The sequence below is a fragment of the Artibeus jamaicensis genome, unplaced genomic scaffold, assembly GCF_021234435.1.
Source record: "Artibeus jamaicensis isolate MK-2021 breed Jamaican fruit bat unplaced genomic scaffold, CSHL_Jam_final contig_797, whole genome shotgun sequence".
Lineage (NCBI taxonomy): Eukaryota > Metazoa > Chordata > Mammalia > Chiroptera > Phyllostomidae > Artibeus > Artibeus jamaicensis.
The window spans coordinates 26537734-26565503 of NW_026521977.1; the positions used below are offsets into that span (position 1 = coordinate 26537734).

General features: G+C 48.9%; 1 protein-coding gene across 2 annotated transcripts in view; it reads left to right on the top strand.

Moving 5' to 3' along the window:
• EXT2 (exostosin glycosyltransferase 2) overlaps window positions 1–27770 on the top strand; it is a 125399-nt gene that overhangs the window by 83593 nt on the left and 14036 nt on the right. For both annotated transcript variants that reach the window (XM_037166100.2, XM_037166099.2), the window contains exons 9-10: window positions 354–543; window positions 9709–9875. In XM_037166100.2, the coding sequence (XP_037021995.1) occupies window positions 354–543; window positions 9709–9875 (357 nt within the window). The remainder of the gene's footprint in view (window positions 1–353; window positions 544–9708; window positions 9876–27770) is intronic.

Genomic DNA, 27770 nt, shown 5'->3' on the forward strand with positions numbered 1-27770 from the left:
CTTTCATTGTTGTTGTAGATTTGTGTGTTATATGTATTAACTAATTTTAGTGGGTTTGGGGAGGGAATAGAAATAAATGCATGGGTTTAATGCACTATGTTCTACTAGAAATCTCTCCTCATCTGCAAAAGTTCCCTGCTCTGTTTTTAATGGCATGAGAGCCAAACTGAGCGACAGAGTCAATATGAATTTTGAACTTGGGGAGACCAAACAGTTGCTTAGCTCTTGGATGGGTCATGGTGAAAGCCACCAGACTCCCCATGTTTGGGTTTATTGATGATGCTGGGACAGAGATCAGCCCACTGTCACTAGCTCTGTCTCCGAACCACATCTGTCTGTCTGTTCTCTTGCAGAAGTGGGGCAGTGTGAGCAACCCACTCTTCCTGCCACTGATCCCGCCACAGTCGCAGGGTTTCACTGCCATCGTCCTCACCTACGACCGAGTGGAGAGCCTCTTCCGCGTCATCACTGAAGTGTCCAAGGTGCCCAGTCTGTCCAAGCTCCTTGTCGTCTGGAATAATCAGAATAAAAGCCCCCCGGAAGGTAAGACAGTGGGGACACAGAGCGTTCGGGAAAGGCCTGGTTTGGGGGGTAGGCCAGCTCTCAGCTGGGTCTGTTATGGCTAGCCAGTTATTTGCATTCTTTATTTTAAATGAATTTTCCTGCTTTGTCAGCGATAATGCCACTTCTGAGGCAACATGACCCCAGTTTTATCAATCATTTCACTCTTGTTCTAGGGTGGCCTATTTAACTCCAAGCCCATGGCTTGTTCTGTAGCCACAAGTGTTTGGGGGCTTCGGAAGCAGCAGGATCAAAGGCCAGCAGCCTTGGGAAAACAGATCTCAGCTTCCCTCAGCCCTCTCAGCTGACTTGTTTACATGAAAACTCAGTTCAAAAGGCATTAGTTTTCTCCTCCCTTATCTCAGCTCTGATACTGTGCTCTTCTTCAATAGAAAGGATGGCCTCACCTTGGTGGGGACCGTCAGCAAGGCCTGCCCTCGCAGATGCAGATGCGAAGTCAGGTCCTGAAGTGAGCTCCCGCCAGAGGCTCCCATTGGCTCCTTCTTAATCACTTTGTTCCCCGCCTGGGCCACCCTTGCAATCTTCGGGCTGGCAGCGAGGCTGGAGGACTGTTTGATGAATTGGATTTGTTTTCAGTTGGGAAGGCCTAGAGTACGTTCCACCTGCATTTAGTTTCTCATTCAGTCCGTCTATTACTGATCCTAATCCCGGGGACTTCAAAGCTCCTGCCCTTTATAGCCTATTAAAGCCAGGAAGTTTCTGATGGATTAGAGCGAGGAATGAGTTTGAAGTTTGTAATGTGCACCACTATCACCGATAAGGTCTAGTTTATTGCCTGACAGTAGTATCTGCACTTTTTACGGCTGTTCCCTTTTAATTGGTTGTATTGAAGTCGGGATAGTGGACCCAGGAAGCCACCGGGAGTGAGTAGACCTGCAGTCTAGGCTGGAAGAAGGCCGTATTTCTGTCTGCTGGGCAAATCAGAAGTCGCGTCAGGGAAATTCTGCAGTTCCTCCTGAGACATTTACAGTTTGTCACTCAATGGAATTTTTGTTCTCTGAAAGAATCCTGTCCTTTCTTTTTAGAATTAGGGTGTACGGTGTGTGAGTAAACAAAATAGCGTTTTAAATGGAGATCCTGTACTATGCCCTGAAGCACACCTGCTTTTTAAAAAATTTTCTTTTTGTTAACTATCTTTTTATGTCAAGTTATTTTTTCTCAACATGTACTTTTGTTTTGTTTGTGCTCAGTAAAAGAGAAAGAAAGGCGTGGAAGGAAAAGCGCCCCTGCGGTGGAGGGAAGGTGTTAGCACCCCTGAGAGGGAGGGAAGGAGAGACGGTGTCAGGCAGGGAAGGCGGAGAAGACAGGGGGGCTGTGAGGGAGGGTGCGGGGAGGACCTCCAGCCGCTGGCTTGGATTCCTCAGGACCGGTCCCTTTTCCCCCAAGGTGAGGCCGATTGGATGGCGCTGCATTGCTCATTAGTCCCTTCATGTATGAAGAATGGGTCGTGTTTTAAGGGGGGCTGTATGTCCTGCTCCGCTCCAGAAAGCACGTGGGGTCACGCCGGGTCCACACTCACACACTGGCCTGCTCACGGAGGCCGCCAGCCTTCGGAGAGCCTCCCAGCACGCGCCCCTCCCAACGGCGCCTTGGTCAGCCACCAGGGGCTTGAGGTGAATTTTTCATTGTACATCTGAGTCGCCTCTTTTGGACGTGCATCCTTGCGAACTATGCAAAAGGAGAAATCTTCGTCTCCCTTCCTGGCCCAGTCCACATTGACATAACTAAGGGCAGCGGCACAGAACCAGGTTTGGGAGCAGGGGCTCGGTTGTAATTTTTGGTAGGCCCTACCAAAATGCACTGGTTGATTTTGTGGGCAAGCGTTTAGTTTATTTTTGAAATATTTTGGCTCCATGGAGGCAAGAGAGCCCTCAACTGATCAGGCCCTAATTTTGACACGTTCAGAGGCCGAACCAGCTTTTTTCTCACAGTGGTTTTCAGGTCAGGGCCCCGGCCCCGGCGGTGTGGTCGTTGGGGAGAACCACGTTTAATCTTCCGCGGGTGCGTGTTCAGTCGGTAAATGGGGCTGTCAGCTCTGGCTCTCATGCCAGCAAAGGCATCTGATTTTTCATGTACGGCATTAGTAACATATATGTTTTTGAGAAAGCAAGCCCAAGGCTTTGAAATATTAGAGCGAAAGTGCTGTTTTTCACTTTCTCTGCATTTACTAAAATAAATACTGTGGTTAACGTGTCTGCTGCTGGAAGGATTAGTGGAGGCAGAAACCCTCCCTCCCCGCCGACCCTTTTTTTTTTTCACTTTCCAATCCAACCAAATACTTTCTTTTCTTTTTGGTTATGTTTAAGTCTAAATTGCTTGGTTTGAAGTGTAAGTAAATACTCAGACTAGGCAATAGAATTTCCAGCGAGCTTCCGTCACACTGGGTCTGAGCCCTGTCAGGAGAGAAGGCCAGCCGCCGCCTGCCACCTCCCTGGCCCTTCGGTTGCCACGCTTGGTGGGTACAGGAGCGGTTTGGCTGGCCCGGCCCCCGTTCGAAGGGAGCTGTTACGCTGTGCATTTCAGATAGGTTGACCTCAGCCTTCTGGTTCAGTTGATTTCAGTTTTAAATTTGAATTGATCCCAAGAGCCCCCAGCTTCAGCTTGCACCTTGCGTAGTTGCTAGCAGGCAGGATGGGCTTGGCTGAGCCAGGAGGGATGCTCAGCTCAGAAGAGGCCACAGGGAAGTAGAAGCAGCATCTTCCCTTTCAGCTGAATTCTGCAGCTGTGGGAATTCAGGCCACAGGGACCAGATGCACACCGAGTAGCTCGGGCACCGCTGAAGTGAGCACCAGGTCTGCACAGCGATAACCTCATCAAGTGTCTGGTGGCTCTGTGGTTGTGTTTGTGACAGTGACTGCCAGGGTGGGACGGGGTCATGTTCAGTCAGCCTGAGCACTTTCTGGTCCCTCTGCCAAGCTGGAGGAACATTCTCTTTGCTCACATCCCTCTTGGCATCCAACGTGGAGAAAACCATTAATCAATACACAATATTTTAAAAATCCTCAATACAAGTTCTTTTTCTCCTTCGAGATGGACTAAAATTCATAGCTGTGAAGTTATTGGGTCAGCTGGCTCAGCTGTTTGTTTTTCATAAATTTAGTGTGTTTGAAAAATCCCATTTTTCAGACTTCTTAGTTATGTGAACGGAAGGTGACATTTCTGTTGTGCCAGCTCCAGAGTCAGAGGACGAGACTCTGATACAAGAGCCTGCTGTCCCATTCAGAATGTAAAGGAGTAAGGAGAAAGGGACCCCCCCCCAGGACAAAGCAGCGGAATTGGGGCCTGCACACTTCTGGCTATGACGCTGTGTCCTTCTGCATCCGAAGGGGTCACCCCATACCCTTCTGTCTGTCCTTCTTTGGGGTGTCAGCAGCGAAGTGCGATTCATAAGACTTGACAAGAATCCGTTTGTGAGGGTGACGATGCGATGGTATTACAACCAGGTAGTGGACGCCCTCGGTGTCTGAGGAGTAGGGCCTGTGCTACGTGCTCTATGCGTTATTATCTCCAGTCCCTCGACGGAGCTGCAAGGGCGCTGCCGTCGTCCCCATCTCGCGAGAACGACCTCGGATCAGCTGAGAGGTCTGCCTGCAGCCAGCACTGCAGGCCCAGGGTCAGGCCCAGGCGCGGGCTCTCCGGCCCTGACGCTCAGGCCCTTCGCACTAGGCCCCACTGCGTCTGTATGTGTAGATGGCTGGGGAGCAGCGGAAAATCACTGAGCCTCATCAGTCCTCCGGTGTGGGGGCGCGGAAAAGCACTGGGTCCTTGTCAGGGACACAGAGAGAGACAGAAAAGTCAATCTCTTCTTTGGGAAACACTGTTGAGAGGGGAACATCACGTTCTCACCTGTGTTTTTCTTTCCTCCCTTACGATAAACAGAGTCCAAATCCCACATCAGAGTTACCTGCTTTAGTCGGGAGTAATCACGAGCTTACTCTTGGATTGCTGCCCCCTCGCCCGTGCCCTCCCTCCACAGAAGGGATGCTAAGGCCTGAGGTGATGGTGGCTCCCTTTCTTGGAGGCCTGTGTTCTTTAAGAATGTGGGAGGGAGAAACTGGGAACTCTAGCGTCTTGCCTTTTGGTGCTGGTGGTCCGTAGGCAGCTGACCACTGAGAGGGAGACCCCTTTTGCACAGCTGACTTTAGGCTGCCCAGGCCTAACTCAGCACAGGGAAAGGTGGGCACAGTTTGAACAAAGCCATGACCATCCTGCAAGTCCCCCTGCCGCCCTCTGTGGCCCTTGTCACTCTCTGAAACTTCCCCATCAGAGAACTTCCTGTTCTTTATGGGCGTCGTCTCAAGCAATTAATTCTTTAGATGTACGGTTCTGTCCAGAAGGTATCCAGCCACGTAATATGGAAAATAGAGACATTTGTTGAAGAAGGTACAGGAAACTTTTTACATAGGACAGTGACTCCTCAGTCCCCTTCAAAGGAGGCACCGTGGGACCTCACACAGTTCTTCCAGTCTCTGTCATCTGCCCCGTCGTCTTTTCCTGAATCTCATTGGTGGTCTGAAATCTTTTCCCTTTCAAAGGTGGTTTTAGTTTTGGGAAAAGCCGGAAGTCTCAGGGTGCCAAATCTGGGCTGTATTGGGGACTGGGTCACATGGGTGATTTGATGTTTTGCCAAAAATCTCTGCCCAAGATGTGATGCATGAGCGGGCGTGTGGTGGTGGTGAAGCTGCCCACCACCAGTTGCCCATAGCTGCGGCCTCTGAATCATCTGAATAGTTTGCATGGAGGAATGTTCAAGCTTAATGCAAAATTGGGTGCAGATTCACTGCTCTACTCACTCAGTCATTTTGAATGTGATGGCCACACAGGACACGTGCTCACTCAATAGCATCTTCTGCCCCCACTGACTAGTACAGTGAAGTTGTAGTGGTTCACGCATGTGGATTCCAGTCCACTCTGCTTGGCTGCCAGGTTACGTCGGTGTTGTGCAAGCCATTCTCGTTATATTAACAATGGTTGGACATTTGTGGACAGAGAATATGGAAAGCTGTCTGTGGGTTGAACATGCTATACACACTTGCCAAGTGAAAGTTCAAATCCCATCTGGGCTAGAGAAATGTTTATACTTAACCAAAGCAGCCAGCCTATTTTCCATACATACCGCAAAAAGAGGAGCTGTTTGTTACCTTTTGAAAGTAACATGGCAGAAATCGTTTCATTAGTGTGTGAGAGTTTCAGCCTTAGAAATGGCAGGGATTCTGTTGATCTAAAAGTAGACGTGGAAGGAGTAGACCAGCTGGCTGCACGCCATCGGACTGTAAGAGTAACGTACCAGATCTAGTATGTACCACCCTGCCACCACTCCCGGAAGTTCAGAAAAAAAAAATGCCTCCATTCTCTAAATAGACACAAACTTTCGAGGGAAAGCACAGCATTTAGTGGGCGTCTGTCATGTGGGGGCTCTGTGCTGCCGAATGCGTTCAAGCTCATTCTCACAGTCATTCATGGAAAGATGGTGCTGTTGTTCCGTCTTCCAAGCCAAAGAAGCAGGTTCGGAGTGATTTGGTTCGCGATCACAGGGCTAGTACGGGCACGCCTGGGTCAGAAGCTCTCTCCACAGCCTGTTCTCTGTGTGACCCGTGCCTGCCCCGCGTGGTCCCGGGGCCTCAGAGGCATCTGTTGCTTCTCACCTGACGTCCAGAAGTCTGACCTGCGTTAGTACATTCCAAGTAAAAGGCCACCTTGTGTCGATGAAGGCATTTCCTTCCATCTTAAGACAGTTTATGCCATCAGAAAATTCTCACCTCCTTTGAGTCTAAATCAAAGACTCAAGTGTTCCCGTAATGTTCACTCAGCCTTCGATTGTGGTTTTAACCCAGAGGTGATGGAGAACAGTTCCCTTTTCACCTGAGAACCTTTCTGGCCTCCCTGGTGTATTACTGGTTGAGGTTCAGAGAGGAGACAGAAACCGCACAGCAACTTCAACAGGAAATGTTTAATGTAAAGAATTATTAACCAGCAGCAGGAGATCGGTGACGAGGGGGATTAAAAACTCTAGAGATTACAGGTAGTAAATTTGGGAGCACCCCTTCTCCAGCTACATCTGAGGCTCGGGCCACGTGGCCCACGGCATGGCGAAGTTTGCTGAGGTGCCCCAGGCCATATCTGGCCAGCAAGAAACCAGCCGCCTCCTCGCGTACCCATAGAACTCAACGGGACACTGCCCAGGGTTTGTTACTGAACTTGCGGGCTTCGTTGGAGCTCACTTGGAACCACCTGTGGGCAGCGGGGTCGCCCTTGAGGGTACCTGTGGAACTCACTAGGGCACCGCCACTGGGGGCGCCACTGAAACCCGTGGGGATCGATGCCACTGCCTGCCTGTCTGCTGGCCAAGGACTGGAGGAGCAAGGAGAAGGGAAGGCACGCCAGACCCGGGAAGAAAGCCCCGCTGCTCCTGCGGTGTCCCTCCAGCACCCTCTGCTGACAGAGCTCAGCGTGGGGCCAGCTGGCAAAGGGCAAATGTGGAGCAGGATCCAGTCCCAGTGTCGCCGACGGGGCAGCGAAGGGTGGAACTGAAGCCGAGAGGCAGCAAATTGAGGACCAGCACATCTAGTTTCTTTGAGCATTCTATAGAAATCCTACATTCAAGCGCCGTACTGTCCTCACAGCTTCTCCCCAACTATTTTCCAGTTTGTTGGTACTTTCCCAGTATTGCCAAACCCAAATCAGAACACAGAGTCTAGTGCAGAGGTTCTCCAAGTGGGGTCCAGGGACCCCTGGACATCCCCGAGATCCTTTCAGGGGGTCTGCAAGGTTGAAATTATTTTCCTAATAATGCTAAGTCACCTCCCTTTCCCACTCTTCTGTTCTTTCACAAGTGGACAGTGGAATTTTCCAGAGGCTGTGTGATGTGAGATGACGTTATCACTCTCATGGCTCCTGGGGTGTGTGCTCATGTATTCTCGTGTGTTAAAACTCCTCAGTTTTAATGTCTAATACAACAAAGTGTGTGTGTGTCTCTCTCTCACATAAACTTTTCTGGGGGTCTCAACAATCTTTTAAGAGCACAAAGAAATCCTGACACCCAAAAGTTTGAGAACCGCTGGTCAAGTAGGTAGGGCTAGAACCTTCTTCGTTTCAAATATTGTAGTTCATGTTTTATAAGGGTTTGGACAGTTGATCTACGGCAGCAGTTTTATTTATCCGGAAGGGTGAGTGGGAAGCAAAGCAAGAATAGGATGATTGCTGGAGAAAATTATGGAACTTTTTTTTTTTCCAAATCTAGAGAAACATGAGATTTTCAAGCTGCAATAGATAGTACAGGTTTTATTTGGTCTTTGATGCCAAAAAGACTTAAATTCAACTACTGGCCTTACTGTTTATTCACTGTGTCACCCCAGCCAAGTCACTTAATCTCTATGGACCTCGTGGAGACGGCTTCGTAAGTCATTTCTGCGCATAGGTTGTCAGGAGGCTTCAGTGACGTTGCAACTTGCTTAATAAAGATCTCTTTCTCTCTGCTTATCCTTACCCTGAGAAGGGACTCGCCTCAGATCCCACAGATAATTCGAAACTCAGGTCTCCGGGCCCTCAATCCTATGCCAGTCCATTTGTTCCAGAGGTATTTACTGATTACGTAATTCTGTGTCAAGAACAAAACTATAATGAACTATTGTTATTGACTAAAAGGCAGTGGCCCAGACGATCTCATTTTTGGTCCCCAGTCCGGCCCTTTCCCAAGCATGCTGCTTTTGGACTTGACCACTTTTTTAGGCTTTGCGCTTATTTAAGACTGAATATTGTCCTTAGTTACAGAGCCTTTCACTTGCACAGGCTTCTTCCAAACCCCTGGTAAAGCCCCAACGATGTGGTACAGGGACTGACTGTAAAATACGCAGACGTGAGATATTTCGTCTGCCGTCAGTTAAGACATCCCTTTCCGCTTTGGACTTGACCTCTGTGATGCTTCCCTTCATCATAGTGACTGTGGAGTGGCCACAGGCATTTGGGGGCTTCAGGACCCACAAAGCCTAGATTGTCCCATAGTTACGTGGTGGACTTTTTGGAAGCGGTGTGACAACTAGCCTGTCTAGTCCCACTTGACAAACGTGGGGAGAACAAACTGCCCTCTGTAACGGGCCCCAAGGTAGACGCGGACACTGTACCAGAGAAGTATTCGTTTCATGCTGTGCTAAATGCAGCGCTTTAACACGAGGGACCTGCGGTTGGAGTGCTTCAATCACTTGAGAGTAAAGTGGGGAAAATGTAAGGCGAGTCATGAGCTGCTGTTTCTTTGCTGTACTAGAAAATCCCACGTAATTGGACCTAGAAATCTGATATTTACTCTGTAAATTGGACAAGATGAGAAACCAAAGTTGGGCAATCGTGGGGGCGGGGGCTGTTGCGGGGTTAAAGTGCTAAGTTAAGAAAACCATACCTGTCCGTTGAAACAGTGTGGCGAGGGGAGCTTTTCACAGCCCAGGTGGCTGTTTGTGACTGCGTTTCGGAGAGGGGCACCTGGGGCGGGCGTCCTCAGCACGTGCGCTGTGTTTCCTGGCAGAGCTTCAGGCGAGATTTGAGCTAGGGGGTGCCTACCTGAAAGCATTTTGCAGAGGTGGTAGTGTTCTGAAATTAAAACCATGAGCCTGAACCCTGGCTGGATAGCTCAGCTGGTTGGAGAGCTGTCCCTGATAACGCCACGGTTGCGGGTTGATCCCTGGTCAGGGCACATACGAAAATCAACCAGTGAGTGCACAGATAATTGGGACAACAAATCAATGTTTTTCTCTCTCCCTTTCTCTCTCTACCCACCCCCCATTTCTCTTAAACTCAATAAATAAAAATTAAAAAAACAAAACAAAACACCATGGGCCTGAGAAAGGGGCAGTCGGACTTGATTTCTCTTATCGCTGTGATCTCGGTCAGGTCATTTTGCTTCCCTGTCTCAGCCGTGAGTGGAAGCCAGTCTGTGCGTTCTGGTTAGAACATGCGTGAGAATCAGTAGTGTTGTAAGGACTTAGGAGAGACAAATTTATAATATCAAATATTATGAAACGCATTTGTAAGACTTGCCCTTGTATAGATACATTTTATTGATTCTTCCAACTCATTTGTAACATGATGTTTTTGCTACTTTATTAGAAAGAAATACCTTGTTTTTTACTTTTCCAGAGTCTCTGTGGCCCAAAATCCGGGTTCCGTTAAAAGTTGTGAGGACGGCGGAGAACAAGCTGAGTAACCGTTTCTTCCCTTACGACGAGATCGAGACGGAGGCCGTGCTGGCCATTGACGACGACATCATCATGCTGACCTCGGACGAGCTGCAGTTCGGCTACGAGGTAGGGAGGCGCTGAGCGGTGCGGCACATAGTTAGTCTCTATTGCCTCTTAGTGCTCGTTTTTCCAAATAAAGAGTCCATTTCATTCTCCAAACTCATAACTTTTAAGTTCTGGTAGAGTCTCAGGAGTGTGGATTAGGAAGCTGTTCTTTCAAACTTCAGGGAGGGCCGGTTCCAAAAGGACAACTGTGCCCTCGTCTCCTTTGGGGAAGTCCCAGGGAGAGTCCCAGGGGACCTTTTCAAAAGAGCGGCGCTAGCGTTTAACAAGCACTTAATTGATGTCTGCTTTTGAATAGTGCTTCCCCGGACTCAAGCAGGCTGGGCACCGCAACAGTAAAAACATCAGTGAGTGAAGGAGCTGGCGACACTGACAAACAGAAAGCAGACCCTGTTGATGGCTTTCTTTCTGAGTTTTAAGTGGGGAGGCTGGCCGCCTGTCTGTAGGGAGAAACATTCTCTATCACTGTTCATTCGATGCGGCTGATGGATTAGGCAGGGTTCAAGGGTTAAGTATGGAGACCAGGAAAGGTCTCCCCAGGGGAAAGTGCCAGAGCCGCGGCCTGGTGAAAAGCAACGGGAATTGATGAGCTCTGTCAGGGCGGATGCACGTGAGATGCATGATGGCGACGGGAGAGGCCCGTGGCTGCAGGGGTGTGGTGGCGGCGTCCGACCCGGGCAGAGCAGGGCGTGTAAATCAACCAGCTGCAGCCGGCACAGGAGAAAGTGGTGGGATTTATCCGCTGCCACCATCCCGCCTTTGGGAGAGCGGTGACCGTCGTCTTTAGTTGACGCGGGGCTTGTTGAATTTGAGGTTCCAGGAGATCATGAAATTTTATTAAATGAATCTGTACTCGGCACATATATTTATTGTAGGAATTTATTTTCCAACCTTTAAATTAAAAGTGGATTTTAAGGGTGGGGGTGGGGTGGGGGCGGGATAGGAATCCTCTTATCACTGCCACCACCAAAAATGAAAAGCTCAAGTTTTCTGTTTGTTTGTTTTTTTTTTAAATTTACATGTGTATAGCTCCATTTGGGTGTGAAAGAGAAATTGCTACAAAATAGGCTGGTGTGTGATAACCTGGTCAGCGTAGTTACTGGCCAGCGGAAGGCGTGAGAGAAGTTAATCAGACATACATTCATCTTTTTGGATTCATTTTCATTCACAGAGATGTGGTTCTCATTTAGGGCATCGGATGATCTTTAGTCCACCCTTATTCACAATTTTTAAAGGAGCAAATTACCTGCTTGCTTTTCTAGCCAACTCATGGCAAAAAGACCAGTTGTTTTGTGCCAGGTTTTCTCTCTTCATTGCCAATAATGGCTTCAAACTATACCCATGTATCTATCTTTGTGGGGAAGAAGGACAGAATGCTATAGTCAAAGTGGACAGAGTGCCACCTCTTCCTGCAGAGCCTCAGCCCCGACGCCCCAGAGTGGGGCCGGCCGTGAGGCAGTGGCGTCAAAACTGGCGCAGTCCACGCCCTCGGCCACTCAGTGTCCACACACGCCCTCCTGCCCAGACTTGACCTTCCATACGGCAACAGTAACAACTGTGTCGTCTCACCGAGAAGGTGCAGCCGTCCTTCACGCATACAGAGACCTCATTCTCTCCCCCCAGCGCCGGAGACACAAAGCCCCGGGAGTCATTATACCATCCCTGGGTAATTACTAATTCTTTCTTCAATTTAGTCCCAATTCTTCTTAAATATTCTGACACTTAATGAATGAGTTGTAGACTTGCAATTCTGGACAAGACCAAGTAAGCACACTTCACCCGGTTCCTGAAAAAAGCAGAAAGACTGGCTGGGAACCTCAGGGCTAGAGGGGGCTCCAACAGTGGCTTCCCTTGGGTTTTTCCCCTCCTTCCTGCTCTCTCTTCCTCCTTCCTTCCCTTCACTCCCCGGCCTCAGTGCTAGTGAAGGTCATAACATTTATATGCACAGATAAAAGCAAACAAACAAATAAAAACAAAAACCCACTTTCTCTTGACAAAGAGAAAAGGGCAGCCCTGCAGATGGAGCTCTGTTGACTAAGCCCACATTACACCAGGCAGACGCCGGGAAAGAAGCCATGCGGCCCTGCCAACTAGATGCTGCGACTGTGGCAAGTTGTCCTGCACAAACAGGAGGCAGGAGCAGAGGGCCCTCTTTCCCCGACCCCTGTCCAGTGTGGAGACTGGAGGTGGAACCTGGTTGACCATCCAGGCCCTGCACTAAGTGAACGGCAGCAGAGAGGCAGCTGTGGGGGCTGCTGGGAGGAGCCCTGTCCACTGTCCCCAGCCTGCTCCGAGCGGCAGACAGCGAACAGGCAGCACCTCACCCCTTCCTAACTGGGTGTAGAGAGTGGAGGGAAAAGTATGGAAAGGAGGAAGCTGAAAAGAGAATTCTTTAAATCTGCGTGTGAACTCCTAGGCACACTCTCTCCTCCCCCAACCCCTCAAAGCAGCCCGTGAATATTACTGACTGGAGTCCACGCAGCAAAAGCTCTGAGAAATTAACTGTGGTGTAGAATGCCACCCAGGTTTCAAGTTAGCCCCTGGGTGGCACAGCACATGAGTTGGGGGGACCAGAGTGGCACCGGAAAACTAGTTGTCTTCACTCCACGGCCCACAGAACGGGTCAGGACACGCGTTCTGAACCTGACCTCCCTACTCAGATAGAAAGAGGGAAGCAGCGTCTCATCGTAATACTCAGAAACTGTCTGGGGTGTACTCCAAAATTACTCATCATGCCAAGAACCAGGAGAATTGCAGCTCTAATGAGGAAAGATCATCAACAGATGCCACAGATGTTGGGATTGTTTGACAAGGATTTAAAAACTGCTATCATAAAAATATCCTCTAATAAGCAGTTACAAACCTATTGAAACAAGGGGGAAAATAGAATATCTTGGCAAAGAAACAGAAGATATAAAAAAAGAACCAGATAGAAATTTCAGAACTGAAAATTACATAACCTAAATTTAAAATGTACTGGACGGGCTCAATGGGTGAATGGAAATGGCAGGAAAGAATCAGTGAACTTGAGGATGAGTCTGTAGGAATTACTCAGTCTCAACAACAGAGAGAAAATAGATGTTGAAAAGTGAACAGAGACCTGTGGGACGCTCACCAAAGATATAACACCCAGGCTGTGAGTTCTAGACGGAGGAAAGGAAGAAGGCGGGGCTGGAGAAGTATTTGAAGAAACAATGGCTGAAAACTTTAAAATTTGACAACGAGCATTAAACTTATGAGGAAGAAAACCACAAACATCCAAAGAATAAGTTGTGTAAATGTATGTACATTGTATAAACTGAATAAATTGTAACATTAATGCTTATATCAAATAGTAATTTCAAAAGAAGAGACAAATAAATCGATATATATATAGGGAAAGTTGGTATGTATATATGAAAAGGGAAAAATATCTACATATATATGGAAAGAAAAATTGGTGTGTTTATATGTATATATGTGTGTATGTGTGTGTGTGTGTGTGTATACATATATATGGGAAGGAAAATATATGCGCAGCTGCCACACTTTTGCTGTGTAGCTCGGTCATGAGACCGGACTTGACATTCGTAACGTTCTCTTTATGCTGCGCGTTCCATGCTCCCTTTGTTCTCTAGCGTGTCCATTACAGACCCGATTTCTTTAATGGCTCCAGTAATCTTCAGACTTCTTTATTCTTGTGTTAATTGGACGAGTTGTGTTTATCTAGAACTCTGTTTATTTCAGCGAAATTATAAAATGTACTTCTATAAAGTCATTTGTAATGTCATCTTATTGTTTAAGGTCTATAGAATTTGGAGTGGTGTGCTCTTCTTTTTCATTCAAGATATTGGCGATTTTTGTTTTCTCTCTTGATCTAGCTTCTTTCTCCTCTTGGTTGCTATTGGCAGATCAATGGGAGGTATTGGCCCAGGCCAGACAGCTGCAAGGACTGGCCATGACCACTGACCACCCACCTTCGCCCTCCATGGAGGATCAGCTCTGTGGGGACAGGGTGGTGGTCTTCTGATGTGGGTGTACAGGCACTGGGGTTCACCCAGGTGGTGCAGGCCAAGGTCAGCCCCCACCTGTGTTTTGCCCAGGGCTACTACCCTGCCTGGGCTACAAAGCATCTGAAATGGCTGCTGCTTGAGCAGAGCTTGGAGATTCCCAGGTGAAGCCAAGATGTGACTCTAGACTGGTTGCTGCTACCAGACCTGGGGCCACTTAGCAAGAAGTATATGGTGGCCAGGGACTCACTGAGGCCAGCTGTTGCTTGTTTGAAAGGATTTAGGAAGTCGTAAAGCATGAGCCAAGACCAGCCACTCATATGGAAAAGCAGCTTGCATGGGCCCATAAGTTGGGGTCTCTGGGGAATCTCCGTGATGGGTCAAAGGGTGTTAGCCAGGTTGATGGAATCTCAAATACAGTACCAGTCTGCTGGCTCTGTGACTCCATTGGGGGGAGGGTTCAGAAAAGGGACAGTGTTGTCTGCCAGAGAGTTTAGTCTCTCCCTGTGTCCCACTGATGCTTTTCAAGCTGCTACCCTGGTGCTGGAGCTCAGAGGGTGTGAGTCTGAGTATGTCCACGTGTGGGTTCTTTAAGAGGAACTGCTTAGGACTCCAGCAGTTCCTTCTACCGACTCAGTCCCCACTGGTTTTTGAAGCCAGAAGTTATGGGGACTTATCTTCCTGGCACTGGAACCCTGGGCTGGGGGCCTGCTGTGGGGCTGGGACTCTCTGCTCCCGAGATGGGGATGCCCCTCCCGAATTTTCATCCGCCACAGGTGGGTGCGGGACCAGCCTGTTCTGCAATTCTGCCCCTCCTCCTACCAGTCTGGATGGATGTGGTTTTTTAATTCCATAGTTGTCAGACTTGTCAACTCGATTTCTGACAGTTTTCACTTTTGCCAGTTTTTAAAGTTACCTTTTTCTTACTGGTTTCCGATTTGATTCTGCTGTGCTCAGAAATATACTCCAATTATTTTAATATTTTGAAATGTATGGCCCGGGAAGAGATCTATTTTGTTAAATGTTTTATGTGCTCCTGAAAGAGGTCAGATTCTGCAGTTGCTGATGATCTTTGTAGGTCAGTTAAGGGAGGTTCGTTGCCTCAGCACCTGTAATTTTAATGTCATGGGAGCACTGCCCTGCTTGCTCTCTAAAACAGGCATCTCTCGTTCTGGTTTTTTTTTTCAATAGCCTTTATCATTTCTGTAGTAGTTAAGTTCAAGTTTATCCTAGTTTAAATTGAAAAGAAAAGACAGCTCAAACACAGCGTTTAATGTGTGGGGATCAAGGAGAAGCCGTGCAACAGACCTTTCTGTGTGTGGCTCCAAAGAGTGTTTCGAGGAGCCTGGAGAGAGGCCCGTCTCCCATCTGGGCCTTCTCAGGACGGAGGTCAGCAGTCGTCCAGCAGCTGCAGTGGTTGTGCTCGTACTGCCTGGGGACAGAGGGATAGACCAGGTGACTTCCCGAAGTCCCTTCCGGGGTGACCAATCCCCGGGTGGGAAGTACAGGCAGACCTATGAAGTGTGGTCCGTGTGGAAAAGTACTGCACTTCCCCGCATACAAGGTGGCGAAGTCCTTCACTTTCCCACGAAACCCAGGATTGCGTGTGGGAGGATCGGGGCGTTTTGAGTCGATGGCCAGCAGCATATCTGGAGCCAAAGGGAGAATCCGGCAGTGACTTGACTGGAGCACGAGCAGGAGCAGAGCAAAGTGCGGTGAACCACAGCCTGTTTTCGTGATGGTTCTGGTGATGCCCCTTCTGTGGCCTGACACGCGGATTCGAGCCCCAGAGTTCCAGCACGTTTTATGCAAACGTGAGACAGCGTCAGGCAGTGCTTTTGTCAGAGGCTTGGCAGCATTGATTAACAGAGATTTGTTATTAAAAAAATATTTTTAATCCTCACTTGATATATTTGCCAGAAGGATAATAGATCTCCTACTGGTAGATCATTAAATCAACAACTGCAGGATTGATTTTTAGAGAGAGGAAGGGAGAGAAAGAGAAACATCGATGTGAGAGAAAAGCATCAATCAGTTGCCGCCCATACGTGCCCCGACCATGGATTGAACCTGCCACCTTTTGGTGTCTGGGACAGTCCTTCAACCAACTGAGCCCCCTGGCCAGGGCGAGATTTGCCATTTTAAAGCAACAGGCTTTGTGGCCTGCTTCAGGGACATAGAGCAGAGGCAGAAGGGCAGCTGCTCTGGCACACTTCCCACAGCCCGGACGAGGGAACGTGGGCCCAGTGTAGGAGGTCAGAGGAATGGTGGGGGGAGGTCTGCCTGGGGAAGATCTTCTGTGAGCCTGAAGATGAGAGCGAAGCCTAGAACCCCCGCTAGGAGGGAATTGTTAGGGCCACAGCAGTGTCACGGCGCAGCCCGAGCAGGCGATGTTAACACTGCGCTGCGGCACGTCCACAAGGCTGCGGCACTGGGTGGGCCACCCGCAGGCCTCCCTGCCGACCTGGATGAAAGGATCAGAGTCCCAGCATGCCTGCTAAACATTCATTGCACCCCAGTCCACAAGTTCCCAACACAAAGGGACCTAGAGATCAGGAATCCTGCTGCTTCATTGCTGAGGCAGCTGAAGTGCAAGGGGGTGAAGTTCCTTCTTTAAAACGTTAAATGTTCGTCGAATATAACCCTTAAACGAAGGGCCTTTTCCTTCCAATGTCCGTGACTTGAGCACACAGACATTAGGACTTGAGACCTAATGCCTGGCATTTGTTTTATTGGAAGAAAACAAGGGGTCATTTGCCTGTTTAAATGGGTCATATTCCCTGCTGGAAGGCAAAGAGCTTTGAGAAACGTTACATTCCCTCTCCAGCCCTGAAACCGGGAGCTAAAGAATGATCTTCTCTGGCCCTGTGTGTTTCTGACTTGTTTGACAAGCTCCAGTGAGCCGCCAGATGTTGAAATTCTTTTCAGCCTGGAATAATTTATTTATCTGTTTATGTATTTTACCAGGAAAGTATCTATTGAGTTCTTGATACTCATTTGCAAGGAACTCCTGAGGGAACAGTAGCAGTGTATAGTGTTACTCGAATGTTTGATTTCTTTTTCCCCGAGTCTGCTTTTATTTCAGACCTAAAGAGCTGGGAAATAAAATGCAACTTTTCTTCCTCCCCTCCCCCGCCTTTTAGAGAGACCATTAAAACACGTGGCAGAAAATGAGCCAGGCAGACTTGGCTGAACGTATGAGCCCTTGAATTTATTTTTCCTTTCATACTTTGATCCTCATTTCCAACCATAAAAATTATTAGTAGTGCTTAAGTGTCAAACATTTTTCACCTGAGAGATGTGAAACGCTCTTGGCTAATAATACTGGTTATAAAGTCAGTCCTTCACGTGGGGAGTGGACTTCACTAAGAGCCAGCTGTGTGTCAGGTGCACAAAATGCCTAGCATTTTACTTCCTTTTACTGCCTCCTGAGAATCTCATGCACGGGAGAGGCTGGTCAAACCTCTTGGGTGCTAATCAAGGTTGAGAATTTATTTGTATTATTTTGTTCACAGCTCCCCAGGGCAACGGCAAGTATATACTCTCAAAGAATCGTAGGAAGACAGCAAACAAAGTACTTGGACTGCCCCGTTTTTTCCATATGAACAGAAAACCATCTTTGAGGGTCCCTGGCGTAGGGAGCACCGAGAGGAAAGGTGCCGAAGCGAGAATGAGCTTGGCGTGTGTGGTTGCCCTGGGAGGTCGGGAGCGCACCGCTGTGGCAAGCGTGGAGCTCGTGTGTGGGTTAGCGTGGAGGCTGGGTTGGTTAGGCGACGTGGGGTCAGCTGGCAGAGGAGTGAAGAGTTTAAGGGGGTAAAGAGTTTGTCGGCTCGTAGAGAGGGACACGGTAAAGGCAGGCGGGTCACAGGATGGATTAGAGATGCCAGAGGGTGAACCCAGGGAAGGGCCAGGGAGACGGCAGTCACGGATGATCGAAAACGTAATGTTCAAATGGCTCGGAGACCCAAGGAGGGGAAGGACAGGCTTACATGTAGCTTAGATGGAGTTTGTGACGAAGGAGCCCAGCAAATGGGAGGGTTCCGGAGCTGAGGCTCTATGAACGGTTACATTTTGAACATGATTAGTGACATTTGTAGTTGTCTGTATATTCATCCATTTTGAACATGATCAGTGACGTTTATAGTTATCTGTATATTCATCCAGGGAGAGTGGGAGGGATGATAAAGTCTGTGATTCTACATGAACCATCCCCATTCTCCCTTTTTCACCAGAAGAGATAGGAAACAGCCTATCATAGAATTGGACTTCGTAATAATCTCTTTTTAAAGCTAGCAGTCAGATAACTAAAAAAAAAAAAAAGACTATCTCCGTTCTTCTGTTCACCCCTCTCTAAGATTTCTGCCAGTGACAATGCCACAGATACCAGGTCTGGGAAACCAATTAATGTAAAACAAGCCTTGGCCTGGGCCTGAGGATTGTTTCTCACAGACTCGAGGTGATGAACCTTCTGATAAAACATTCACTGCCTTCCTCCCAGATGTGAGGCCTCAGAGCCCTGAAGGTGGGAATGTGCTCGGTTTGTTGGGAATCCAGGGAGGGCCTCTTATGAAAGGCTTTTCTTTACGGTTCATGGAACCACCTATCGCATCCTGCCAAGGGCTCTCCAGCGGACTTACCCTTGGAGTTGACCTAGGGCACCAGGAGCCTCGGTTCTCGAGTAGCCAAGACTCAGGAGAAGGGAGCGCCCCCAAAGGAGGCCCAGATGCCAGGGCCACCCCTGGAGCAGACGGGCGAGTCCCCGCCGGAAGTGAGAATTCCTTGCCCTCTCGGCTGACTCGACCCTGCGGGTGTGGGAAGACGGGCAATTCAAGGATTTCCTTCCCTTGGCTGGATAATGGAGCCCGTCCGGGAGTCCCCATGGCCCCTGGGGGCCACAGGCACGGAGACTCCCCAGGAGCTGGCCCGTGCTTGACGCCCGTGGTGTCAGACCTCGCCGAAGCCTTTATTGGCACCACTCACCGAGCATCATTTTGGGGTCTGACACCAAAGCTCTGCAGGGCGGTTAGAGCCATTTTGCCAAAGTGGCGGTTTTTGAAAGTTCTACCTTTCTTAGGGCTTGTGGTGAACTCTGTTCATTAAGAATCTGCAGAAGCCAATGGCTGTAGCTCTCTTGGAGCCTGTGAGTTGTGTCTGAGTGAGTGACAGTCCCCCTCTGAGCACCTTTTCAGGGCCCGGGCATGTATCGGTATAATATTGAATATTGAAAAAGACATCTGTCTGTCTTTACTTCTGTTTTTCACTTTTCTTAAGTCCCCGAGGAGTTGCCATTTAGAGATTGACATCTTTGGAGGAGGGCATGAGCCAGATGGATGGTTTCTGTGAGCACCCCTGCCCCCGCCCCGCCCACGGTGTACAGTCAGAGCCTCCTCAGAGGAGACACGTGAAGGCTCTGGACACTGGCGCGTCTTTCTCCTTGGAGGCTCCTCTCCCTGGGGCATGCTCCACGTTGCTTCGGGCTCCCTGTCTGCAGCCTGTGGGGGAACTGAGGAGTCTGTTCATTCTGTCCGGTGTCCAGCTTGCATTGATTTACACCCCAAGACTCAGGGGACCTGGAGGGAAAATAGTTGTTGTGTGCGGCTGCTGCAGCAAGAGCTGCTGAAAGAAGATCCAGAGCAGCGGCCAGAAGCCCACGGAGGTGCTGAGAGAGGCTGCGGTGAGGGCTGACCTCTCCGAGATTTCTAAAGCACCCAGTCCCCATCGGAGAGCAAGTCAAACAAATATTGAGGGAAGGAAATCGAATATGTATGCTGAACCGTGAAATAGCGTGTGATCGTTTGAAAAAGCACCCAGTTGGGAATTATAATAGAGTGACACTTTTTTCTTCCCCACTGAGCGCATTAAAAATTACAAGCCCAGAATTTGTTTACATAGCCATGAATGAGACATCAGATGCAGGGTGAGGGGCTCAGGCTCCCAAAGAGAGGGGAGCACGTTTCCCTGTGGCACAGCCTTCGCGGAAAGGTGTCTCCTCACCGACACGCATGCGGGAGTCTGGGGAGTTGGCTTCAGTGCATGATCCGTGCTTGCTTTGGGCCAGGCAGTGCTGGTGAGGAGAGAACGCTCCTGACTGTCCCACTCCCAGCCCTGTGTGCCCCACACCGTCCTCAGTGACTTCCTGCCTCAGTGTCATCGGGGCCACCTGGCCTTGTAGTTTCGTGCTCAAGAACTATCGCTTATAACACAAGATGGTTAAAGAGGTGTTGGTACACTTCACGGTTTAAAGAATGCATACTCCGCCTCCCATTCGAACGGAGATAACTGCGGTGATATTCTAACCCTGAAAGGATCCATATGTTTGAGGGTTATTGTTCCAAAAGCCGCCTGCTGTCTCATTGGGATTGATTACAGGCTTGGTCTGCTCCAGGAATTCAGAGCTTCAGGATTTGGCTTCTGATTTGGGGATATGGGGAATTTGTCTTGCATGGGCTGCTTATCTGCCTTGATTTTTTTGATAGAGATGCTTGAAGGAGGTGTGTGAGCAGGACCTGGCGTAAAGCCAGGGGAAATGAAAGCCACAGCGGCAGCCAGGCCCTGCACCACCCCCCCAGCAGCTCTCTCAGGAGGGCAGTGCCAATAGCCTTCCGGGGAATGTTCTCTGTGGCTCCCCAAAGTGAAGCTGCGTTGTGCATTGCGGTTGCAAAACTGCTTGCAAAATCCTGAGTTTGAAAGGCCATGGTTGGTGCTCATTGCATTAGATGTAGCGATTGCACATTTTGGAAGAATAAGAAAAAACTTAAAAGATCAGAGTATTTCCCTGAGCTTAGAAATGTCACGATTGGGAAAACGAGTCTATAGAAGGCAAGGGTAACGAGTCCATGACACTCGTAGCTCACCTCTTAGGGCACTTGAATGGCTCAGTGCTCAAGAATTGGTGCCCGGGGTTCCCATGGCTTGTGTTCGCTACTATCTGGTGGCTCCTTTAGGTCAAGTCCGCAGCCTTTAAAAGTGGTATTTCTACGTTCCCAGACAGCCAGCCTGTGTGTTGAGCTAAAGGTCTGAGGGGTGGGGCAGAGGTCCTGATCGTATATGATGCTGTATATAATGCGCTCCCGAGTGTAACGTGCACCCACATCTTGGCTCAAACTTTCAGGGGAAAAATATTTCACTTTAATTTTTTAATTCAATTTTTTTTCATTTTAGATACTTGCTTTTTATATTATAATGCAATTTCAGCATTTATTTTTTAATGTATTATGGTTCAGGAAAATTTATGTAACAAATAATAACAAAACAGGCATTTCCAGTACTACCTATGTATAATGTGCATCCTTATTTTTCCCTCAACAATTTGGGCTAAAAGATGCGCATTCTACGTGGCGAAATGCTGTGAATGTTGACACTCCGCACTGGGAGAAGGAAGGGAGGGGCTGACTGCTTACAACCAGGCCCATAATGAAACGAAACCCTCGGCGCAGCTCTGGGGCTGGACGGAAAGCCCCGTAGAGCTCTTCGTCCAGACGGGACCGTGACCGCCCTGCGTACTGCGCTGTGCCTCCTGCCTGTCACCTGTTCACCGCATGCTCAGTGAACACTTGCTGGCTGAGTGAGTGAAGTCACTGTGTTTGGACATTGAACCTTCTCCTGTGTAGTTTCTATGAGTGAAGTAGCAAGGAGTCGTTCAAAGTTAAGTAACTCCCTGTTCTGTGTTAGGTGGAGAAGCCTCGTCTTCCACTTCTTGGCCTCGCAGACAGACAGCAGTCATTTTTGTGCTTACTTATCTGGCCGGGGGCAATGAGAATCTGGTCCTAACTTTATGACTTAATTTTCCGCCCTTGAAGTCCATGAAGCCTTTTCCTTACTCCCTGCTTCCCCACCCCTGGCCCAGAAGTCTGACCGTCCTCTTCCCTCCTTTGTGCTTTGCCCTGCACCCTTCCTTTGGTTCACTTCTCACTTTTTACTCATACGTCACCAGCTTTCCTGAGTGATAAGCTCCGTAGTAACAAGATATATGCTTTATGTTTTGTACTCACTCTGTGAAGTGCCAGACAGTCCCTAAAAATAGTTGGGGTAACTCCTTTTTTGACAAAAAGTGCAAACACAATTCAGGGGAGGAGAGAGAGCCTTTTCAACAAATGGTGATGGACGAATTGGATGTCCATAGGCAAAAATTTAACTTTAATCTAAAACTCACATCTTACAGAAAAATTAACTGAAAGTGAATCATGGACTTAAATGTAAACACGAAGCTTGGAAGCTTTTAGGGGAAAACTGCGGGGAGAGTCTTCAGGGGCCTCTGCTTCAGCGAGGAGCCCTTGGACTTCAGACCAAAGCATAATCCAGAAAAGGGAAAATTCGCAAATTGGGCCTCATCGAATTTAAAAACTTCTCTAGGAAAGACCTTTTGAAGAGGATGAAAAGAGAGAGAAAATATTCGAAAACTACATATCCAACCAAGGACAGCAGCTAGGATGTATAAAGAACTCTCAAAACTCAACAGTAAAAAAGAAAAGAAATCAATCCACTTAGAACATGGGCAAAGGACATGCACAGACGTTTCACAGGAGAGGATGTACAGATGACATACAGCACGTGAGGAGATGGTCAGCATTGGTAACTGTTAAGGAAATGCAAATTAGAGCCGTAATTTACGTATCACTCTATACTTGTCAGAATGGCTAAAATCTAAAAAAGAAAAATAGCGACAACACCAAATGCTGGTAAAGATGCCGAAAAACTGGATGGTTCTTACGTTGCTAGTGGGAATGTAAAAGGCGCCGTCATCCTGGAGAAACAGTCTGGGCGGTTTCTTAAGAAAGTAGATACACCACTACCGTATGACCCGTCAGTTGCTCTCTTGGGCATTTGTCCCAAAGGAATGAAAATTTGTGTCTGCACAAATCTGTAGCAGCTTTATTTGTAATGGCCAAACGTGCATCAGCCCACACGTCCTTCAGTGGGTAGATGGTTAAACTAGTACCTCCGTACCGTGGACCATTACTCGGCAAGAAAAAGGAACAAGCTTAGCTGAATCTTCAGGGAATTATGCTGAGTGACAAAGCCAATCCCAAAGATTGCATACTGTAGGCTTCCATTTATGTAGCTGAAATTACAAAATTATAGAGATGGGGAGCAAATTCGTTGGTGCCAGAGGGAACCTGCATGGGGGAGAGTCTGTAGAAGATCATCGGGGGCAGAGGGGGTCCGGGTGATAGAAATGCTCTGGATCGTGACTGGCCCCACGTCAGCACCTTGTCGGGGGAGGGCGTTGCAGATTTGCAAGGCATTGCCCTTGGGGACAGCTGGGTGAGGGGTACACGGGGTCTCTGCTTTTTTTTATTATTATTATTATCACTTCATTTGAATTTGCAATCATGTCGAAATAAAATGTTCAATTTTAAAAACAGTAGTAGGTCAACAGGTGCCTGTGGGTTAAATGCATAAATGAATGACTAGGGATACTCAGGTCTTGCCCTCCCTGTGACTCTGGCTTGCTGGCAGACCGACTTTCTGGAACCCAATGCCAGGAGCTGGGTCAGGATGGGGCCACGGGTTTGGTATTTTGAAGATAGATGGAAATCTCTGGGTTCTTTTTAAATGCTGGTGAGGACATCATCTGTTTTGACAGCTTGGACTTCATGGTGGCTTTTGCCTTTTATTATGAGCCCCCCCCCCCAGATCATTTGGGTGGCAGCTAATAGACGGGATATGAAGAATTAATTCAAAAGACTCCCTCTGCCGCTTGGCTCTCCACGGGGGGTTCTGGGGTCGAAGCACACGTACAGGGCACCATGATGAATTAACTCATTAAGAAATTATTTTGAACCACACTTATGCCTTGAAGTCAGCCAGGATTACAGGGTGTGTGGTCAGCGCCACTTCCACCCTCCCTCCTATGGTGAGAAGGAAACTGAGTCAACTTGAAATTTCGAAGGCTCAACGATGGTTATTTATAAAAAATAAAGTCTTGGGTTTCCACTTGTGCAGGGATTAACGCAAATAGCCATTTGGCTCATGATCATTACTCTTTTAACTTCGTTAAACAACCCCAGGGACCAGACTTAGAAGTAGCGTGCCCTCCGTGAGCGTGGAGCCTGGGGGAGCAAAAATGGCTTCACGTTTAGTGGGCCCTTGGAGCACGAAGCCAGAAAACCCGCGGCTCTGTCCAGACCCACCTCTTCCTTCTCACATCTCCTCTTTCCTTCTTTATTGTCTCTCAAGGGATTCATTGCCTCATGAAAAATAGTAGTGGAGCTCAATCTTTTGTTCAGCTGCTCTTTGCTTATATTTCCCTCTGCCCCAGAGCCTCACAGATTACAGGGTTCCAGTAAGCCCGGGGGTGTCACATGTGGGATCTCACTGGTTTGCTGCACAGCTGACGGGAGTTCCTTTTAATGGTGTGAGCATGTGGCTCTCGATGCTAAATGGAAACCACATTCACGAAGAGCCTTCTGCTTCAGAAGATGGGTTCTGCCGAGACCAGAGGGTTTTGTCATCCTCCCCAGCTCGTCCCCCTCTTCTCCACTTGGTCATTCGGCATGTGTGTGTGACTTTGCCATCTCTGCCACGAGCGTCACAGAGCCGAGGATGACGTTCGTGTGAAGGAAGACAGCATCATCTGACTTCTCTGTTTATAAGTGAGGCACGGAGCAGGGGAGGCGCCGTGCTTTTTAGAATCAGAAGAGCAGGAAACCGTGGCTTCATGAAGAGACGGCTGGACTGGTGGTTAGGACCCAGCTGGAAGGAGCCGTGTCACTTGGGGACAGCCGCTTCCTCTGCAGCTCTGAGACAGTGTGGGCAGGGGGTCGGCAGCCCAGACCATGGAAGTGGCCTCTCCTCCGACCGTCTGCCGAAGCCACGTGGGCATGCTCTCCTGTGCGTTGGTTCCACACAGGAGGAGGCGAGTGTCCAAAGCCACCTTCCCAGCTGTGTCTTCCTCATAGCGGTACATGGTGGAAGGTTTACTGGCACACACCCCTCAGTCCATGCTGGCCAACTTCAGACTGCCTTTGCCTTCATCATAGCCCCAGGCACGAAGCAGGAACTTAAAGGGACTGGAGATCGTGTCCCCCAGCACCACGGCACTAACCTCCGGCCACACTGGGGCAAACCAGGGCTGCTGCCCAAGCCCCAGAAGCCTCGTCAGGAGACCGGTTTCCCTGCTTGGCTTATTTTGAGCAGAATCCTGTCTTGGTTTGGAAAGGTCTCTCAGGCAGGCTGGTGCGATCTAACAAGTCAGCCTCGATACATAACAGCGCGCACATGTATCGGTCACACCCAGTCAGCATTAGGAACTCCAGGTGATAACTTCAGGCTGCTTTGCTCTGGACACCTAACCTGAACATTTCATTGTGCCCCAGGCGTGGACAAAGGCTCTTCGGCTGTTTGCAAAGCACCCCCTTGACAAAAAAACTGCCGACCACCAGTGTAATGAAAAGCATGAGCTGAAAATGAAGCCAATCGGTCCCTCCATCCTTATTTCAGGAAATTCCAAGTATAAAAGGTGAGCTTTGTTCCCAGAGGGCGGAGAGTGAATCCGATCGCTGGCCCCTCTGTGGAGACCAGCTAGGAGTTGGAGCCCAGCCAGCTACCCTTCCCCATCTGGGCGGCACGCGCCACAGGCCTGCAGGACCAGTAATTCAAAGACGTTTGCAAGTTGGGTCGGTTCCTGGCAGCCCTGCCCTGGCCGACCCAGGCATGTGACCAGAGGGTCCGGCTGCTTCACAGAGTTCACTTCCACTTTGATGGCTGGGTGCTGACGAAACTCGGGGCCGTGTGTGAGGAGAGAAACGAAGTCCTGCCTGTTTGGTGCACGGTGGATCTGTACTTAGCTCACCACTCCTTAGTCTGTCTCTCGGCTTGTAGATCCTAATGCTGTGGCATCCTTCTCTCCCAGTAGCAGTGCCCCTGAGGAGCTGTGCCTTTGACAGTGTGCTAACTGGAGCAGCCACTTCAGAGGGTTGCTTTTCTCCTGGAGCTGACCCGTGATTCCTAATTGTATATCCCAGATGGGCACCACCTGTGGCTACACCGTCCCCCTTCTCCCCCAGCCAGCTTCCTGAATGTGGCTGTGGTTAGCACACACCCTGAGTTTAAAATGCACTCTCTAAGCTGGCTCAGAATATAGTGCATTATCCTCTTTTCAGGAACATTTATTAGGTACCCATATGTGTATGGCATTTTAAAACAAAGTTAAATAATACAGGCCATGCTTTTCAGAAACCTCTAACTTGCAACCGACTACAAGGAATGAGTTAGTTTCCTTGGAAATAGCTCAGTAAGGAGGAAGATATAAGATTTTAGCCCTAAAAGGACATTAGAGGTCGCCCAACCCCTCATTGTGCAGATGGCAAGAAGAAAGCAGGACAGCTTGAACGGTCAGCTGCCCTGCCCATCAGTGGCAGAGCTGGTCCTGCATCTGCCGGAACCCTGTCCCCCGTTGTGCCTTCTGTAGGAGACAGTCTAGGTTGTGCTTCTTGTGCCTTTAACAAAGGTTCTCCGTTTGATCTTCTTGGCTAGGGAGCCACAAAAGTCCTCGGGAAGCTTAACAATTAAAAACACAGATAGATAACTCCCCAAACAGGCAACTGATCACATCTGTGAGTCCGGAGGAGGGAGTTTTCGTAATGCTGGTAAGAGGTGGTTAGGACCAAAATTATAAAAATTAGGTGGGAAGGAAACACTTGGCGGATGGTATTAGGCTGTTACAACCTCTGGCCCCACATGTAAGGACTATTCAGATCACTGCCGAGCCCCTAACCAAGGCCTAGAGTTTATTATAAGGGACATAGGCTCTTTTGTCCTCAAAGACACGAGCAATTAAAAATAGAGGAGGACGTCAGTAGTCTATGCAAACAGTTGAACGACGGCTTTGTGACTTGAGAGAGCTATAGAAACAGTTACCAGAACCAGGGGAATAAAACACAAAGTTTGAAAATGCCCGCACTATGGTATCCAAAGGCATTTGTTAGTGATGTTGAAAGGCTGCCCCAGGGCATTTTCCTGAAGTGAAACGGAAAAAGTCACATCAGAGTATGAGGTGGGCAGCCAAGGAGAGAGGGGGCCGGAGCCTGCGTTCTCACTCCTCTGGCTGGGAAAATGCTTTACTGTGCACATAATCAGCTTCGTGCTCCACTGGGCCTCGATTAGCGAGGGCCCGTCCCCTCCGTTCCCCTCTGTTTTGATCCTGCAGTCAGCTGCGGAGTTATAGATGAAGTGACAAGGATGGTATCTTGATTGTATCCAGCTGCCTGGAGTAAGTCAAGGGCAGAGAGGCCCCGCGTGAGGAGCGGCGCTCACTAAAGCCTCCAGAGGAATCCGAAATTCAGGACACCTCCAATGCTTTTAGAGCAGCAGAGTTTAGCATTCTGTGACCCAGTGCCACCAAATTAAGTCCCTCTGGAGAGAATGCTGATAAGCGGCTTCAGCTAACAGGAAGAGGACTGCAATATTAAGAGCATTCAACATTACCACTGAGCCAGTATTACTATTATTTCTGGAAATGGGCGCTGGAAGAAGAACCCCTTGGGAAAGTGATCTGAGGTTCCTTTGCATGGACTACGGAGCTGTGTCAACTCATAGTAAAGGGGCGGGGTGCAGCTTCCTTCTCTCAGTGGTTCCCACCGAAGGGGTGCATGCCTCCCTCTCTTCCTGCACCTCACCAGTCTGCCCCTACCTTGCCCATCCCTGATGTGTAGCTCCTTGTGCTTGAAGCCCTTCAGGAACCTCTTTAACCCCATCGGGGTGAAGGGGTGAGTGTTGTACCCCTGTGACTCGAACAGGCAGGTGCTTGGTGCTGAGCAAAGGAAACTGGCCATGCTTTTTCATGGAGTCTGCCCAGGCCCACAAACCGAGCAGACATTACGGTTTACATGCTGCGTCGTGGCTCTGGGCTATGTGAAACTGTAATAGTATCATATTATTTTAATCTGCTGAAATACAAACCCCAGAG